At 40.9% G+C, this 19,669-nt stretch overlaps 1 protein-coding gene across 5 annotated transcripts in view; it reads left to right on the forward strand.

Moving 5' to 3' along the window:
* The window catches only part of LOC311044702 (chymotrypsinogen A-like), a 53,297-nt gene that overhangs the window by 14,290 nt on the left and 19,338 nt on the right, over nucleotides 1-19,669 (forward strand). For 2 of the 5 annotated variants that reach the window (XM_084056456.1, XM_084056452.1), the window contains 3 exons: nucleotides 564-744; nucleotides 1,321-1,454; nucleotides 2,530-2,746. The exons of 2 other annotated variants lie outside the window; for them this stretch is intronic. In XM_084056456.1, the coding sequence (XP_083912582.1) occupies nucleotides 564-744; nucleotides 1,321-1,454; nucleotides 2,530-2,691 (477 nt within the window). In that variant the 3' untranslated portion in view covers nucleotides 2,692-2,746. Of the gene's footprint in view, nucleotides 1-563; nucleotides 745-1,320; nucleotides 1,455-2,529; nucleotides 2,747-8,065; nucleotides 8,247-8,462; nucleotides 8,597-9,434; nucleotides 9,924-19,669 lie in introns of those variants that run through there. One more of the 5 variants, XM_084056453.1, reaches the window with a different exon arrangement.

The raw sequence follows: 19,669 nt of genomic DNA on the forward strand, positions 1-19,669 counted from the left end.
TTTGTTCAAAGATAAACTGTCACACCATCTTCATCATCTTCATCATCTACCATCATCATCCTCATCTGACGACGACGTAATCATCACTATCCACCAATAGCAGGATGACACCTCTGACGGCTGGACGCTTGATGTATCTTCAATGATGTCATATGTTTATGTTACTGGACGCTGTTAAAGTCAAGGGCTTTCTCTGTTTAACGGCAGAGAGAGACGACGACCGATGATGCGTTAACACCTGTGATACTGTAACCTTCCCACTCTCTCTGTCTGAATACAAGATCTTTCACTACATCCATGGCTGCCTGTGTCCTGAGTCTGGTTTTTCTGTTTGTCGCCTTTGAAAGTTACTGGTACTTATATACGTACTGATGTGATGTTCTGCCATGCATAAGTATCTATATATATGGTTGATAAGGAAAAATAACAGCTCTATCACATACCTTTTTATGTTCGTGGCTCCAGATTGTAAAACATGGTGACATTCAATCTACAACAAGCAGCAACAACTAGCTTTCTGCACATACCTCCTAACAGCCATGACTGTGTAATTTCCCTGGTAGGTCTTCAATCACCCTGACTACGACGACGAAACTAATGACTATGACATCGCACTGATCAAGCTGCAAAGCCCTGCCCAGATGAACGACCGTGTGTCCCCCGTGTGTGTGGCTGAGACTAGTGACAACCTCGCTAATGGCATGGAGTGTGTGACCACTGGCTGGGGCCGGACCAGCCACCGACGTGAGTGAATGACAGGAAACACACTTTTCATCCCTAAACCACAGATTGGACCATTGTACCAGTACAGTGATTAAGGTGTATTTAACATATAGAACATCAGCAATTGTCAATCAGTTTGAAACGTCTTGTTCAGAAAATAAAACAATTGTAAAAACAGCTAAGCTTCAAGATGATTTCATGAAAGATATTTTGGTTTCTGCATTTCTGGTTATCACCTTGACTTTTTCTGGCAAAAATGAAATGCCTTCTCAAAAAGTATAACAGTAAGAGGTTCAAGGTTCTGTATTGTTACATATACCAACAATACAGAACCTTGAACCTACCTATGACATATCCATGACATACTATATCTATGACATATCACTTTGAACTCTATATTTGCCTTAGCTGGCCGATTACTTCATCCGTGCCCAAATTTGGGCAATCCGAGCCACTTTGACTTCCATTAGGCCTAAAAAAAATGGAAACATATTTCAAAAGGTGTGGAACATTCTGTGAATATAAATTGGTGGATTCTACCTCAGTGGCAGTGTACGCAAGACATTTGACGACATGAATTCTGTTTATTTTTCCCAGCTCCCAGGAGCCCTGACAAGCTACAGCAGGTTTGTGTGCCCCTCATCAGCGACACGAAGTGCAACAGTTACAGGTTTGGACATATCACCAGTCAGATGCTCTGTGCCGGAGCTGCTGGAGCTGACACCTGCCAGGTGAGTGTAAAGAGCAAATACATACTCCTTACCAACATCCACACTTTTCTTCAGAAAGGGGGAGGTGATGTAACTACACATTGATGGCATTCCGAGCTTCGGAAAGACGGTCTCACAACTTTTCAACCTGTGCATCTCCAGATGATGTGCTGACTCTCAGAACTATAGTTCGGAAAGCCTTTCCAAACACCCCCCCATGATGATTTACTCAGCCTGTGAAGCCTTGTATTCATGTACACTTTTTGTTTGTGTTGCATTGCTTCACAGAATAATACAAACATAAAGTGAATACTTGAACCTTTAGCCACAGCGTCCCTATTTTGGGCATGTCATTATATGTGGGGAAATGTTTTTATTGTCGACTTATTTTCAGAAATAGCCAGTGTTAGGCAAGTAACTAGTTATAGTTACTACTCTCAAAGAGTAACTAGTAAGTTACTTTAATAGTTACATCATTATAAAAGTAGCAATAATTATGTTACTGTTACTTTTGCATTACTTTTATTTATTTATTTAGCTTAAAAAAGAATGTATACATTTTCATGTTGCCGAAGCACAAGATGACAACTCTCAACTTTAATCCAGGATGAGAACTAGTAGATTTAAGACTAATGTCTTCAACTTGGCTCAACGTGATCTTGATGAATGTGCAGTGCATGTCAGTAACTGTAACGCATTACCAACCTGGGAAAAAAGTAACTACTGTAGTTACGTTACTAGTTATCGCAAAAAATAGTGCTGTAACAGAAACCCGTCACTGGAAATAGACTATAGACTATAGACTTATAGATCTGCTCTTTTCAAAAATAATTTAGCAAAGTGTTGTGGTTAAGTCTCATCTGTTTAAGAAAGTAGGTAGCTGATATATTGCACTTTTACCTGAGCGTAGGTATGCTCTTAGTTGCTTGTTTTAGAAGAGAATGCACTTAAGACTTCTGGTGATTAGTAGTTTTCTTGCCTACCTATGTTGAATTGAATATACTTAGTGTAAGTCGCTTTGGATAAAAGCGTCTGCTAAATGACTGTAATGTAATGTAATGTAAGTGGTTACAAATACAGCTGCTTGTTGTTTCAGGGTGACTCTGGTGGTCCCCTGGTGTGTAAGATGGATGGAGCCTGGACCCTGGTTGGTATTACCTCCTGGGGCTTGCCAGGCTGCCCTACCAGCATGCCTGGTGTTTACTCCAGCATCATTGCACTGCGTGCCTGGATGGACCAGACCATGGATGAAAACTAAAGTGTAAACAGCTGTTACTCTAGTTGGCATCAACACTATCAATAATACAATCTGTGCAAATGTCTGCTATTTTCAAAATATTCTAAAACATTTTGAACTTGACATTCTGCACAATGAGTACTTTTACTTTTGGTACTTTAAGTACATTTGATACCAATACTTTTGTACTTTCACTCAAGTAAATTTAGAATTCCAGACTTTTACTTGTAACATCCATGATACTTTTACTTAAGTGAAATATCTGAGTACATTTTCCACCACTGCTTGTTTGAACAGATAAATGCTTATTGCCGAATAAATCTTAGAATTGCCGGTGTGTACCAGTGGTCAACATCTTTTTTCTTGGAGCTTCTTCTTCTTAGAGAAGCTGTGTAGTTGATTTGCTGTAAATATACTGTATTCATAGAGAGAATCTAAACTACTTCCTGCCACATTTTGTCAAGAAAGTCCAAAAGTTCCTAGAAGATGTCTATGGTAAAGACAGGGTGGTACAATTATATTTTATATATACACTTATATTATACACTGTGACACAACTATTTACAGAAAATATAAAGTGTGTTTGTGTTTCACATCAGCAACAGATCAGGTTCACTTCAGTGTTACATTTGGGGGGCTAGGAGTGTTAAAGGCTATGGAAATATGCTAGGTAAAGGAGTAAGAGTAGTAAAGGTTATGTAAAAATGGTAAAGGAGTAAGAGTGGTAAAGGCTAAGTAAAGATGCTAAGTAAAGTATAAGTTGACAGTGATAAGCCTAGGTATAAGAGGTAAACACACAAACATCATGTATCTTATAGGCTAAATGATACAGACACATCTGGTAACGGTTGCTTTAGCTAAAAACATCACATAGATATGAGTATAAACTAGAAAAAGTGCTCCTCGGAGCACAAGTCTCCGCCAGGTCAGGTAGGTTATTATGGCCTCCTGGTGGCGCTATAATAGGCCAATGTGAAAAGGGTGGCATTTATTCCTCGGCCGTGCACGGCAATCGGACACTGCATGCATGATTTGAGGCATTTTGTTCTAAAAATGTGTTTTGCTAAATTTGACCTGCTGGTGGCGCTATGACAGGCCAATGTGAAAAGGGTGGCATTTGTTCCTCAACATAGTGTGAATGTGCGTTCAAAGTTTCACCGCAATCGGACGCTGCGTTCATGATTTGCGGCATTTTGTTCAAAACGGGCCACTCCTGCAAACATTACATGTCAATGTTAGCCAATCAGGATGGAATATGAAAAATCAAACAGATCTGTCTTGATCACATGACTAGAGATCATGTGTACCGATTTGCGTGAAATTTGGAACAAATATGAAGGCTTAATATCAAAAAATGTGTTTTACATAAGTCTGCCTCCTGGTGGCGCTATAAAAGGAAAATATGAAAAATGCAGGGCAAAGGTTTTTCCATGGCCTCTAGAGAGTGTGCATACAAAGTCTTACACTGATCGGTGCAGTTATAGGTAAAAACACGAATCGGCCTGTTACAGCGCCACCATGAGGCTGATTTGAACATTTTCAAATGGCATTTCTTCCTCGGCCTAATGGGAATGTGTGTGCAAAATTTCACGGAAATTGCATGCTGTGTTCATGATTTGAGGCATTTTGTTCAAAACGGAGTACTCCTGCAAACTTTGAAAGACAATTTTTGCCAATCAGGATGGAATATGAAAAATCTGAAATGAGCCGTTTCTTTTAATGACTATAGAGATACTGTGTACCGATTTGGGGGATTTTTGGCCAAAATCTGTAGGAGTACTGTTCAGAAATGTGTTTTGCACAAATCAGCCTCCTGGTGGCGCTATAAAAGGCCCATGTGAAAAATTTGGAGCAGAGGTTCGGCTTTGGCATCCAGGGAGTGTGTGTCCACAGTTTCGCTGCGATCAAGCCAACGGTGCCAGAGATTAGCTGTCCACAAAATGACAGAATGACACACGGACGGTGTGAATGAATGAATTTGTTAAACACTGTCCTAGACAGCATAACAACCTTTAGCTGGTTTAAAAGTCCAATAATGGATTGTTGCCCTGAAGTCACTCAGGGCAACAGAGAGTAGCCGGGTCAGTGGGAGTGGAATACAACCAGTAATACTCCAGGTGGCGCCACAACACAAATAAGCAGGACTACATCTGAGAGGAGGTCAGGTCAATGCATTTTACATGTACGATGTGACAGTCTGTGCTGCTAAAACCAGTAGGTCTCCACTACACAACTGATTACATCCATATGTTTGAGTGAAACGAATTCACTGCATTTTATTATTATTATTGTTGTTGTTATTTTGCATTACTAGAAGTTCAGCCTCATGAACATTGAGAGCCGGTGTGCAGAAGTACATAACTTGAACACATTTTTGTGTTATTATTATTTTTTTTTACAATTATCAATGCTGTTGAGGAATTTCACTGCTTAGTAATGCTGCTAACAGCTGCATTGCATGTGTATGTGATATTAATAACCAAACAATATAATAGTTGTATTATATTTGTATGTCATGCACACATTTCCTGTCTCTTGTCTTTCTCATCAAGTTTTAGTTTGTGTGTCCTGCAGTGCCTGTATCAGCTGGTGGTTTAAGCCACAGGTTTCTAAACAAACACACACACACACACACACACACACACACACACACACACACACACACACACACACACACACACACACACACACACACACACACACACACACACACACACACACACACACACACACACTATTACACATACACCCCCTCACCCTTGTGGTCAGCTATGCGTGTGGTGCCTCTTTGTCTTTTCACACGCTTTGGAGTTGAGCACATCACTACCCCTGTTTCATGGTTTCCTTTTCTCTACTTTAACAAGAAAGAGAGTCTAGAAACAGCATCGCCTCCCTGTCCAATCTTTACTTATTATTATAATTGTTACATAAGTAACAAGGTGTGGACTGTGGAGTTTATGAACAAAGAAACTATCTGTGCATGTTGACAATGAGCCACTCTGTATAATATTAACTGACTTTTGTAATTATTTTACAAGAGTCAGTAATGTTCACAACCACGCTATAAGACCACCACCACGCTACAACTAGGGGAGATCCACTGACCTGTTTCCAGATTTAAGAGAAGCATTGGACAATGAATGTACATTCATGCACACAGCAACTATTGCATGGTATGGGTTACCTACAGACCTTAAGTGTAACAGTTCCTATGTTACTTTTAAATCTTCCTAAAGGGGAAGAGGACATTTTCTTGCACCTATGGGTGCTTGCACTGTCATGCACAAGGACATTGGGCCGGATGCATAAAGGGATTTGCGACCATATTTTGTACGTACCGGCATTTAGGACAAGTCGTACATATCCACCTGATGCATAAAGATTTTTTGGTCTGTGTTTTGTGCGTCAGGTGCGCACGTTCTCAGGTCAGCCCCGAGGCTGGCGTACCAGGGCTGAAATGTGCGTATGTCTTTAGAATGCTTTATTCTTCATGCCAAAATCTATTACAACAGTGGCAAACCTCAAATAAAATATATATGTGCCCAACATTTGTCAACACATATATATAAAAAAATAAAAAATAAATGTCAAACGATGTATTGCTTAGACATGTTCATGTAGATAGATTCCACCGCTTTTTATTTATTTTCTAGGCTATGAGTCGCATTTAGAGCTGAAAAGGTCCCTCAGTGTGTTTGCCAGCGGGCCATCTCAGCCAAAGTGTCACGTAATAATGAAAATAGGCTATCATGCCTTAATGAGACTGCGGAGGGACTGACGCACCTCAGTGTCCGTGCCGCGGTATTCATTTGTAGGCTAATAGTCTACTGTAGGCTACTCTACTGTATATTGATCACATGAACGCCACACACAACAGCCTAATAAATATTACCATCTGATGAGGAAACTAATAGTGGATGAAAGCTGTGTCCAGAAGATCTATTCCCCATTCCGATGTAGGACAGTGATATATTAATCAAAAAATAACTAATTTAATCAATAAGTAATCAATAAGCTCTGGTCCATAATCGGATAGCAGCGTTCCACTTGGATGCTGGATTTCATAATCTTTTTACCTTGGTAAAGGTGCGCAATGTTCATTAGAAAAGGCTTATAGGCTATAATATCCTTTCCACGTTTTATTAGCCTTTTATTTGGTAATGGGGTTAAACCTTGTAAACGTCTTTATTCTCATTACACATGAGAGCATTTATTACGTGATCCGCTTCCAGACAGAACAGTAAGTTGTCAAGGCGATGCGACACCGCATCTGTTATCTTTATTCTTTAGACGGCGGAGTTGAACCTAACTCTATGGAAAGGACGTGGTTCTTACTTCTTAGACAACAACAAAGTTGACTGCAACCAGCACAGTGCATGAGCACTGCTTGATAATGTTGGCTGGGCATAAAATCTGTAATGGATGCCCCCCCCCCCACGCGCGCGTTTGTCCCGTTTAGGGGGGTTGGTGGCGGTGCGCTGGTGGGGGTGGGGGTGTGGGGGTGTTGCATGATGCGGTGCGGATCACATGCGCGCGATTTTTATTAATAATTAATTAAACTACTATAAAACAACAGTAACAACAACACAATCTACCAGCCTCGAGTGGTGGAAAATAGCAGATCTACAAGCTCACATTGCCTTGCGCTTGTAGATTGGCTATTTTCACATGGTTACCACCACATGTTTTATAATAATAATAATCGAAATCTACAAAGTAACTAGTAACTAAAGTTTTCAAATAATTGTAATGGAGTAAAAGTACAATATTTGCCTCTGAGATATAGTGGAGTTACTGGAGTAGAAGTAAAAGTATTAGAAATTGGAAATACTCGAGAGTCAAGTGCAAATACCTCAAAATTGTACTTAAGTACAGTTCTAGAGTACATGTACTTAAAGACGTATGCCAAAATCCATTTGAAAAAATAGCTTTTCACTGTTTTCAGGTCAAATATTGATATGCGATTAAAATGCGATTAATTGCGATTAATTAATTACAAATCCTCTAATTAATTAGATAAATTTTTTTAATCGAGTCCCAGCCCTAATATATATATATATATATATATATATATATATATATATATATATATATATATATATATATTTTATTTTTTTTTCCTTTACATTTTCAGTACACTAAACCGTGTAGTCCTGGGCCAGCACAATTTAACACACACACAAATCCAGAGAATGACAATTGGAAAGGTAGGCCGTTTGTTTTATATGACATGACATAACATTATGGTGTTATTTTTGTTATATTTGTTATCAGAGTCATCTCCATTACCTGCTTGTTTTTTTTTTGGCATACCTTTTTATGTTCGTGGCTCCAGATTGTAAAACAATTGGTTGATTGATGTTTGATGTGTGAATTGATGTGATTTCCCTGGTAGGTCTTCAGTCACCCCAACTACAACGCCGCAACTACTGACTATGACATCGCACTGATCAAGCTGCAAAGCCCTGCCCAGATGAACGACCGCGTGTCCCCCGTGTGTGTGCCTGAGACTAGTGACAACCTCGCTAATGGCATGGAGTGTGTGACCACTGGCTGGGGCCGGACCAGCCACCGACGTGAGTGAACGACAGGAAACACACTTTTCATCCCTAAACCATAGATTGGACCATTGTACCAGTACAGTGATTTAGATGTATTCAACATATAGAACATCAGCAATTGTCAATCAGTTTTAAACGTCTTGTTCAGAAAATAAAACAAATGTAAATGTAAATGTCAGTGGCAGTGTGCGCAAGACATTTGACGACATGAATTCTGATTATTTTTAACAGCTCCCAGGAGCCCTGACCAGCTGCAGCAGGTTTGTGTGCCCCTCATCAGCGACACGAAGTGCAACAGTTACGGGCTTGGACGGATCACCAGTCGGATGCTCTGTGCCGGAGCTGCTGGAGCTGACACCTGCCAGGTGAGTGTAAAGAGCAAATACATACTCCTTCCCAACATCCACACTTTTCTTCAGAAAGGGGTAGGTGAGATAAGTACACTTTGGATGGCATTCCGAGCTTCGGAAAGACGGTCTCACAACTTTTCAACCTGTGCATCTCTAGATGATGTCCTGACTCTCTGAACTAGAGTTTGGAAAGCCTTTGCGAACACATGAAACACAGAGGAATACTTACACTTCACAACCAAATGTGTTGCCAAACGTGTAATACATCCCATCAAACTTTCTGATACTGTTTTCCTCCCAATATGGAGATCTCCGCCTCTTGAAATATATACCTTGGTTTATGTTGTGTCAACTTGTGTCTAAACAATTATAGCGTTTCTCAAAGCAGTTGTCCCCAAACCCCATGCACCTCCAGTCGCAGAGGGAGCGCTCTATGATCACGGCACTAGAGCCTGCTTGATCGCGCAGAGCTGTATCCCCTCAAACCTAATTTATGCTCCGCCGAGCAAAGGTGTCGTGTGCAGAGAACGGACGAGAATAGCAGACCTCCAAGCTCACAACGGTCGCATCCGCGACGCGCTATGAGCTTGTATGTCAGCTGTTCTGGTGAAGTATATACAGTATGTCTCGCTAGGAGCGTCTCACTAGCCAACACACAGAGAAGGTTGAATGAACTGAAACCATCGCTCCCCAAAACAACAGGTTTGGGGATCTGTTGTGAATTGATTACATGAAACAGGCACCTGCACGTGCAGTCTCAATGTCGGTAAACAAGAAATCTGTCTATAGATCTGCTCTTTTCAAAATAAGTGTTGTGGTGTAAGTGGTTAAACATAACTCCTTGTTGTTTCAGGGTGACTCTGGTGGTCCCCTGGTGTGTAAGATGGATGGAGCCTGGACCCTGGTTGGTGTGACCTCCTGGGCCTTGCCAGGCTGCCCTACCAGCATGCCTGGTGTTTACTCCAGCATCATTGTGCTGCGTGATTGGATGGACGAGACCATGGCTGCCAACTAAAGTGTAAACAGCTGTTACTCTAGTTGGCATCAACACAATCAATAATACAATCTGTGCAAATGTCTGGGCGTATTTGTCCTTGATGTGCAACTTGCTTGCAGTGATGTAAAGTAACTAAGTACATTTACTCAAGTACTGTACTTGAGTACAATTTTGAAGTTGTTGTTTTTTTTACTTTACTGGAGCATTTCCAATTTTCAATACTTTTACTTCTACTCCACTACATCTCAGAGGCAAATATTGTACTTTTACTCCATTACAATTATTTGACATCTTTAGTTACTAGTTACTTTGTAGATTTGGATTATTATCACACAACACATACATTACCCACTTCAGCCCTATATATATTTTGGCCATTTGAAAATAGCTATCTACAAGCTCACAATGTGTCGCGATGCGACACATTGTGAGCTTGTAGATCTGCTATTTTCAAAATATTCTAAAATATTTTGAACTTGACATTCTGCACAATGAGTACTTTTACTTTGGGTACTTTAAGTACATTTTGATACCAATACTTTTGTACTTTCACTCAAGTAAATGTAGAGTTCCGGACTTTTACTTGTAACAGTATTTCTACATTCATGATACTTTTACTAAAGTAAAATATCTGAGTACTTTTTCCACCACTGCTTGTTTGAACAGATAAATGCTTATTGCTGAATAAATCCTGGAATTGCAGGTACCAGTGGTCAATATCTTTTTCTTGGAGCTGCTTCTTCTTAGAGAAGCTGTGTAGTTGATTTGCTGTAAATAAACTGTATTCATAGAGAGGATCTAAACTACTTCCTGCCGCATTTTGTCAAGAAAGTCCAAAAGTTCCAAGAAGATGTCTATGGTAAAGACAGGGTGGTACAATTATATTTTATATATACACTTATATTATACACTGTGACACAACTATTTACAGAAAATATAAAGTGTGTTTGTGTTTCACATCAGCAACAGATCAGGTTCACTTCAGTGTTACATTTGGGGGGCTAAGAGTGTTAAAGGCTAGGTAAATATGCTAGGTAAAGGAGTAAGAGTGGTAAAGGTTAGGTAAATATGGTAAAGGAGTAAGAGTGGTAAAGGCCAAGTAAAGATGCTAAGTAAAGTATAAGTTGACAGTGATAAGCAAGAGGTAAACACACAAACATCATGTATCTTAGGCTAAATGATACAGACACATCTGGTAACGGTTGCTTTAGCTAAAAACATCACATCGACATGAGGATAAATAATCAGCCTCATCAGCATTGAGAGCCAGTATGGAGAACTACTGAACTTGAATGAATGTGTTAAACACTGTCCTAGACAGCATAACAACCTTTAGCTGGTTTAAAAGTCCAATAATGGATTGTTGCCCTGAAGTCACTCAGGGCCACAGAGAGTACTACCTGGGGTCAGTGGGAGTGCAATTCAACCAGTAATACTCCAGGTGGCGCCACAACACAAATAAGCAGGACTACATCTGAGAGGAGGTCAGGTCAATGCATTTTACATGTACGATGTGACAGTCTGTGCTGGTAAAACCATTAGGTCTCCACTACACAACTGATTACATCCATATGTTTGAGTGAAACACATTCGCTGCATTTTATTATTATTATTGTTGTTGTTATTTTGCATTACTAGAAGTTCAGCCTCATGAGCATTGAGAGCCGGTGTGCAGAAGTACTTAACTTGAACACATTTGTTTAAACACTGCATACCTTTAGTTGTTTTTTGCCTGTCTCTTGCTGTCTCTTGCCTTTCTCATCAAGTATCAGCTGGTGGTTTAAGCCACAGGTTTCTAAACACACACACAAACACACACACACACACACACACACACACACACACACACACACACACACACACACAAACACACACGCACACATTATTACACATTCACTCTTGTGGTCAGCTATGCGTGTGGTGCCTCTTTGTCTTTTCACACGCTTTGGAGTTGAGCATATCACCCTGTTTCTTGGTTTCCTTTTCTCTACTTTAACAAGAAAAGAGAGTCTAGAAACAGCATGGCCTCCCTGTCCAATCTTTCCTTATTATAATAGTTACATAAGTAACAAGGTGTGGAGTTTATGAACAAAGAAACTATCTGTGCACGTTGACAATGAATCACTCTGTATTAAATTAACTGACTTTTGTAATTATTTTACAAAAGTCAGTAATGTTCACGACCACGCTACAAGACCACCACCACGCTACAACTAGGGGGATATCCACTGACCTGTTTCCAGATTTAAGAGAAGCATTGGACAACTAGAAAAAGTGCTCCTCGGAGCACAAGTCTCCGCCAGGTCAGGTAGGTTATTATGGCCTCCTGGTGGCGCTATAATAGGCCAATGTGAAAAGGATGCCATTTATTCCTCGGCCTTCCACGGCAATCGGACACTGCATGCATGATTTGAGGCATTTTGTTCTAAAAATGTGTTTTGCTAAATTTGACCTGCTGGTGGCGCTATAACAGGCCTATGTTAAAAGGGTGGCATTTGTTCCTCAACATAGTGTGAATGTGCGTTCAAAGTTTCACCGTAATCGGACGCTGCATTCATGATTTGCGGCATTTTGTTCAAAACGGGCCACTCCTGCAAACATTACATGTCAATGTTAGCCAATCAGGATGGAATATGAAAAATCAAACAGATCCGTCTTGAGTACATGACTATAGAGATCATGTGTACCGATTTGCGTGAAATTTGGATCAAATAAGGCTTAAAAAAAAAAAATGTTTTACATAAGTCTGCCTCCTGGTGGCGCTATAAAAGGCAAATGTGAAAAATGCAGGGCAAAGGTTTGTCCTTGGCCTCTAGAGAGTGTGCATACAAAGTTTTACACTGATCGGTGCAGTTATAGGTAAAAACACGAATCGGCCTGCTACAGCGCCACCATGAGGCTGATTGCAACATTTTCAAATGGCATTTCTTCCTCGGCCTAATGGGAATGTGTGTGCAAAATGTCACGGAAATTTCATGCTGTGTTCATGATTTGAGGCATTTTGTTCGAAACAGAGTACTCCTGCAAACTTTGAAAGACAATTTTTGCCAATCACGAGGGAATATGAAAAATCTGAAATGAGCCCTTTCTTTTAATGACTATAGAGATACTGTGTACCGATTTGGGGGATTTTTGGCCCAAATTTGTAGGAGTACTGTTCAAAAATGTGTTTTGCACAAATCGGCCTCCTGGTGGCGCTATAAAAGGCCCATGTGAAAAATTTGGAGCAGAGGTTTGGCTTTGGCATCCAGGGACTGTGTGTGCACAGTTTCGCTGCGATCAAGCCAACGGTGCCAGAGATTAGCTGTACACAGACAAGACAGAATGACACACACACACACACACACACACACACACACACGGACGGACGGACGGACGGACGGACAGGGGGTAAAACATACTCTCTCGCCATGCCTTTCGGCCTGGCGGAGACAATTAATGTACATTCATGCACACAGCAACTATAGCATGGTATGGGTTACCTACAGACCTTAAGAGTAACAGTTCCTATGTTTCTTTTAGATCTTCCATAAAGGGGAAGTGGACATTTTCTTGCACCTATGGGTGCTTGGACTGTCATGCACAAGGACATTGCACCATTGGATGTGCAAACTTGAGTGCAAATACACACATACACATCACATCATGCATTACATAATTTACACATACTCTACATATGAAAGGACCACAATGGAAATAAGCTGCTGGCTTTTTGTGTGTTAAATTTATCATTTTGATAATGGTGTGACAATGTAGGCCTATGCATTTTACATAATTACTGTACTGTATGTTTATTATCAATACAATGGTAAAAGTCAAACATTAATACTGACACCATTCAAATAGTATTTTAGCTGAGCAGGATATCCCCCTTTGAAAACCTATAATAAACTTATCATGTTATCCTGATGCTGGACAAGCAACTAGCAATGCAACAACAACACTGTCTGGGTACATCTATGGGTGACAAAGCTGTCTAGGTCCTATAAGAGGGGCTTGATAATCAATATTGGGAAAGAAATTGACTATTGGTTTAAGGCCAGAGGTTGTTCTGCTTTGTGATATCAATGTGAGCTGTGATACACACAGACTACCATTTTACCACTATAAGAGGGGCACACACACAAGAAGAGTGTAGAGAAGAGTTCTACTCGGTTCTCTTCCATGATTTGGAGACATTGGCGCAACAGCCTCTACAGACTGTGAGCAGTTGGAGTTGGACTGTTTTTATGTTTTTCTTTCGTTTTTTTTGCTTTTTAATTATATTTATCATGTTTGTTTTTTTTTGTCATTCTGTTTGTGATATGGACCTTGAGTCTGAAATAAAGATTGAATTGAACACACACACGATGAGGAGAGACTATGAGACATATTTATTCATGGGCCAAGGACCTCGAGGACGCCCAATTTGATATGGATTAGGACCTAAAGTAATATCAAATAGTGGACCTAATGATCAGGTCACAGACCACTATTTGATATCATTTTTTTTTATCTCTGATATCCCAAACTATACTGTAAAATGCTCAGTATAACTCAGAGAGTGGACCAAATGGACCCATAAGGGTTCCATTTGTACAACACAGAGAATCTGGGGACTAAACCCTGAACCTTCTCATTGCAAAGCGGTCGCTCTACCCAGGGCCTGATTAACTCACAGGCTCATGGGGATTCAGCCCGGGGCACAAGGCTCTGGGACACATACACACCCCCTGGCTGATGGGGCTCTGGGACACATAGGCCCTCATTTATCAATGGAGCGTACAAACCAGCTTAAAATTGAGCCCAGGTATCGGCTTACGCGCCAAGTGAGATTTATCAAGCGTTCCTATACAGCCAATCCTAGCGTACATTTGGTCTGTCCTTTGATGATCTCACGGCTGAAACCGACCGTCATTTAAATAACAAACCCCTTAAATATTCTCAAAACGCCCCGATTTTACGACATTAACAACCAGAATACGACCAAACAGTGTCCCCCCTCTTCACCATCTTCACCACCCCGCGACTATCTACGGGCTCTAGCTAGTCGAAACCCGACGATCAAGTTCGGTTGGCCATCGACGTTCGACTAGAGCTCCCGACCTGATGACACCATCTACAATTGTCGGCAGGTTGTCAGCAAAAGACGATTTCCAATGCCTTCCGCCCCCGACGTCGGTACGGTGGAGAGCTGCCTTTAACTGCAGTGTGTCTACGTCGTTGGTACGCCCGCTTTCCCTCCTAGCTGTGCCATTCTACCAGTAAGCCATATAGGCTACTCCATAGTGGAATCTAGCAGCTACGCAACAGGCTTTAATAAGGGACATTACATTACATTGCATGTTTTCACCTCAATGAAGAAGGAATCTATGATCACGTGTAGCAGCGTGGCTCAAAGCCTCTGCCTGATGATCGAAAGGCCTAATATCCTTAATTGCAACTAGTGGTTAAGATGTTGGCTTTCCACGCAGGAGACCCAGGTTCAATTCCTGGGCGTTAAATGCACAGTCGCACACAGTACACACACCTTTGATCCCATGGAGATATATAGGTTGATGTACACAGCAGTCAGTCTGGCATGCATGTGAAGTAAACTTTCAAACATGAACATGCTATTTCATATGTAAGACATCTGATTTAACATTGTGTCACTGTACTGGATGATTCTGAATTCTGAAGTTAGCAGCCCAGGTGAGGTAACAAATGGAATGAGTGGGGGTCTGGGCAGGAAGAGATTTGAAGTCTGATGCAATCAGTCACACCCAGAAGTTCCTGCCCTTTTCTTCTGGAGCAGAAGGTACCAGTCTTAAGTGTGAACCCAAAACAAGTCAACAAGCCATTCTTTTGTCTTAATTTGAATGAATCAAGATCCCATTGTTCACTGGTGAGGAGGCAGTTGGCCACAGACAACACATGGGTAGGGATGAAAACCAGGTCAAGATGATTACAGTATGTGGTTGAAAGGAACAAAGTTATTCCTAAAGGTTATTCATTCTGTGTGAAAACATATGCTATGGTTGAAATTAATAAAGTCTGATAACTATGACTTGTGCTGTTAACAAAGAGAAATGTCATTCAAGGAAAGGATTCAGTCTGGAGTACATGTTGCTTTATTGATGTATGTCTAACTGCTGTTTGAAACCATGAAGTTTAAAGTGTGTGGATTCATTCTAAAGCTTGAGAGATGTTGAACAAGAAATACTAAACCAGCCTTTGTGTAAACGTAAAGTTTGATAAATAGAAATAAGACAAGATTGTTACACTGTAATAACTGCTAAATGTGTGATACCAGGATGTAGGCGGGGACTCGGCTCGACAACTTCCCTGTCAGAATACATGATGTGTGGGGGCGGGCTTGAACCACCTAGCCCCTCCTCTTGTGGTAGAAGGTGAACTCTGTATAAATGCTTTGTTCTTACTTGTGACTGCGCGCTGCTTATCAGACTAATGGCAGTGGCCAGTCAGGCTGAAATAAAAGATGCTTGACTTAAAACCTGGACCCTGGACTTCTTCCTTTTTAAGCTGCCTTTTCTAGGAAACTGGTATTAAATGCCCGCTCTTGGGATCGAAAATACTCAACACATGCACAGCTCTACCCTTTCCCCACTTAAGTTGCACTGCAGTAACCTAATCATCACGCAGCACTTCATGCTTTTCCCTCCTGTTCAGTGCTGAGCACGGGGCTTATCGGATCCACTTGTGTATTATTACACATACACCCCCTCGCTCTTGTGGTCAGCTATGCAGACCGTGTGGTGACTCTTCACACGCTTAGGAGTTGAGCACATCATTACCACTGTTTCTTGGTTTCCTTTTAAACGTGCAAATATACACATACACATCACATCATGCATCACCACATCATTTATACATACATATGAAAGGACCACAATGGAAATAAGCTACTGGCTTTTTTTTGGTGCAATTAATCCTTTTGATAATGGTGTGACAATGTATGTATTTTACATGATTATATTTATTATCAATACAATGGTCAAAGTCAAACATTAATACTGACACCATTCAAATAGTATTTTAGCTGAGCAGGATATATACATTGGACAATTAATGTTTCACTCTACCCAGGGCCTGATTAACTCACAGGCTCCTACAATTGCGTGATCTCGCCATACGCCCATTATTGGATCTACACCACTTTGATAAATGAGGGCCATACTGTCCACACCCTCCTTTCTGCAGCCTAGTGACAAATATGAAGCGTCCTGGACAAAAGTCTAATTACTTCATGTTGACTTGCCTATATGAGCCACCTTGAAATCTTTTTAGAATTAGAATAGAATAGAATTAGAATAGAATTAGAATATACCCCGCTTCTCCAGACATTACGTCACTGACCCATGAGTGGGTCAAAAACACAATCACAAAAAAACAAAACAAGTAAAACTAGAAAAAGTGCTCCTCGGAGCACAGGTCTCTGTCAGGTCAGGTATGTTATTCTGGCCTCCTGGTGACGCTATAATAGGCCAATGTGAAAAGGGTGCCATTTATTCTTAGGTCTTTCACGGCAGACGCTGCATTCATGATTTGAGGCATTTTGTTCCAAAAATGTGTTTTGCTAAATTAGACCTGCTGGTGGCCAATGTGAAAAGGGTGGCATTTCTTCCTCGGCATAGTGAGAATGTGCGTGTGAAATTTCATGGTAATCGCAAGCTGTGTGCATAGTTTGAGGCTTTTTGTTCAAAATGGACCAATCCTGCAAACTTTGGAAGCCAACCTTAGGCAATGAGGATGGAATATGGAAAATCGGACAGATCCGTGTTGATCAAATGACTCTAGAGATCATGTGTACTGATTTGCATGATGTTTGGATAAAATCTGTAGGAGAAGTATCAACAAATGGGTTTTGCACAAATCGGCCTCCTGGTGGCGCTATAACAGGCCCATGTAAAAGATTTGGGGCAGAGGTTCTGAATTGGCATCCAGGGAGTGTGTGTGCACAGTTTCGTAGCAACCGGGCCAATGGTGCCGGAGATTAGGTGTTCACAGACAGATGGACACACAGACACACGGACGGACGGACGGACGGACGGACGGACGGACAGGGGGTAAAACATACTCTCTCGCCATGCCTTTCGGCCTGGCGGAGACAATAATCTTCTGTAAGACATATCCAGTAAATTATTGTTTTCGAAAGCCAGAAACACCATGAGACCCTCATCACATAAAGATGATACTGCCCCCATTTCAAGCAGCCAACTGGCTAAGAGAGGTCACTGGTGCAGAGGTAACTTTCCATTCCTTTACCAGGAGCCTCCTCCCAACATGAGAGCAGAATGATTCCAATCGGCTAAAAGTTTATATACAGTACATCACCCAACATAGCAGGGTAACCCAAAATAAACAGACTGGAGGAAAAGGGGATTTCCAAACCTGATATCCTTCCAATTTTCAAATGTAGCAGATGAGAATTCCTGAATTTTTGGGCAGCTTCTGTACTAAAGTACAGTCAGGGCCATTAATAAAACCCACCCTATACAGCCTAGATGGCATCCAATATATTAAAGATGTTAGATTGAATTAATCTTGTACTATGTTCTCTTGACATCTTTTATCTTGACAGATGATTGAATTGAATGTTTATCCAATATTCTTCAGTAAATTCAACCTTTAATTCTTTTTTTCCCATGATAGTTTAAGCAAGGACACACTGGAATCCGGGGCCTCAAACATGCCATAATGTTAGGGATTATACCCACTAGACCATACCCATCGGGGGATATGAGAATGGTCCGCTTGTTTCGCGGATGTGGCAACACCGGCGCTTGTTTCACGCACATGATTTGGCAACCCGGGAGCCAGCGAACATAAAAATGCTAATAAACAGCCAGTCAAAGGAGACCGACTGAAAGAGGGATTTGGGAAAATATGGAGTGAGAGGAAGGACTTTGACCAATTCCCCTTATAGCCTGAAATAGATAACAACTTATCAATAATTTTAAATAAGGATGGAAGAGACTGCTCAGGGTCTGAGACAAACACAAGTATGTATGTCACGTATAAAATTAATTTATGACAGTTGTCACCTATTTGAATGAAATGCTCGTTCCCTGCAAATCCCAACCGCTCGCAGCTCAAGGGCAATGGCAAAGAGCGTAGGTGACACTGGGTTGCTGGGTGAGCCAGTTTAAGGGTAAATGTAAATGGGACTGTGACACAGTTTCCCACCCCCTCACTCTTGTCGTCAGATTTTCACACCCAGCCCCTTACCTTTCTGTGAGAACTGTCTTGACCTAGCTTCTGAAAAACTAGGTAAAAACTAGGTCAAACCGCGTCAAAGAAGAAAGGGCTCTTACAGAGCTATATAAGAGAAATGCTTGTTCAGTGAAGACTACAGTCACAACAGAGCTATAAGAGAAATACTACAGTCTGGACAACAGCACCAACACCAGGTCCAGAAGCTGTCCTGGGAGCCTTCAGACATGGAGAAAATCTGGATACTTTTCTTTTTGGTCTGTAACTCAGGTACAGTATAACTTCACTATTATTCACTTAATTCAGACATTAGGCCTAAATTTGGCTTGGTGTGGACTTGTGAAGGATTTAGACTGTGTTATTATTCCCCCCTTAATTATTTTGAGTTTTCATGAACTGTGTATATACTGCTAACAAAAACTGCTCAAAATAATTAAGGGATCAAAGTGTTAATTATTTTGAGCAGTGTATTATTTCAATCAACCTTACTATGTGCTATGCCTGTGCTATTGATACATTACGTAAAATAACCTCAGTGACTCATTGAAAATATAATTTAATATTTCTAACAGTATGTTGCTATATCAGTGGTGCTCCAACCTTTCCATGTCAAGGACCCCCAAAATGATATGTAGTTATAGATCATAACAAGGTAAGAAAACAACCCAAACCTCTACAGAAGTGGTCTTGCCGTTTAAAAACAACTTAACCCATTAAGGCCGATTCTACAAAATGTCTTCTAAATCCTAACAGTTTGCTGAAAAACGTATGTTGCTATATCAGTGCTGCTCAAACTTTTTCATGTCAAGGACCCCTAACATTTTGTGTATTTGTCCGCTGAACCCCATCTCAAAACATTTTGTTCCAGGGACACATTTTCATGATTTTTCTAATAT

Source organism: Gymnoscopelus microlampas (assembly GCF_963454915.1).
Source record: "Gymnoscopelus microlampas genome assembly, chromosome: 5".
NCBI classification, from domain to species: domain Eukaryota; kingdom Metazoa; phylum Chordata; class Actinopteri; order Myctophiformes; family Myctophidae; genus Gymnoscopelus; species Gymnoscopelus microlampas.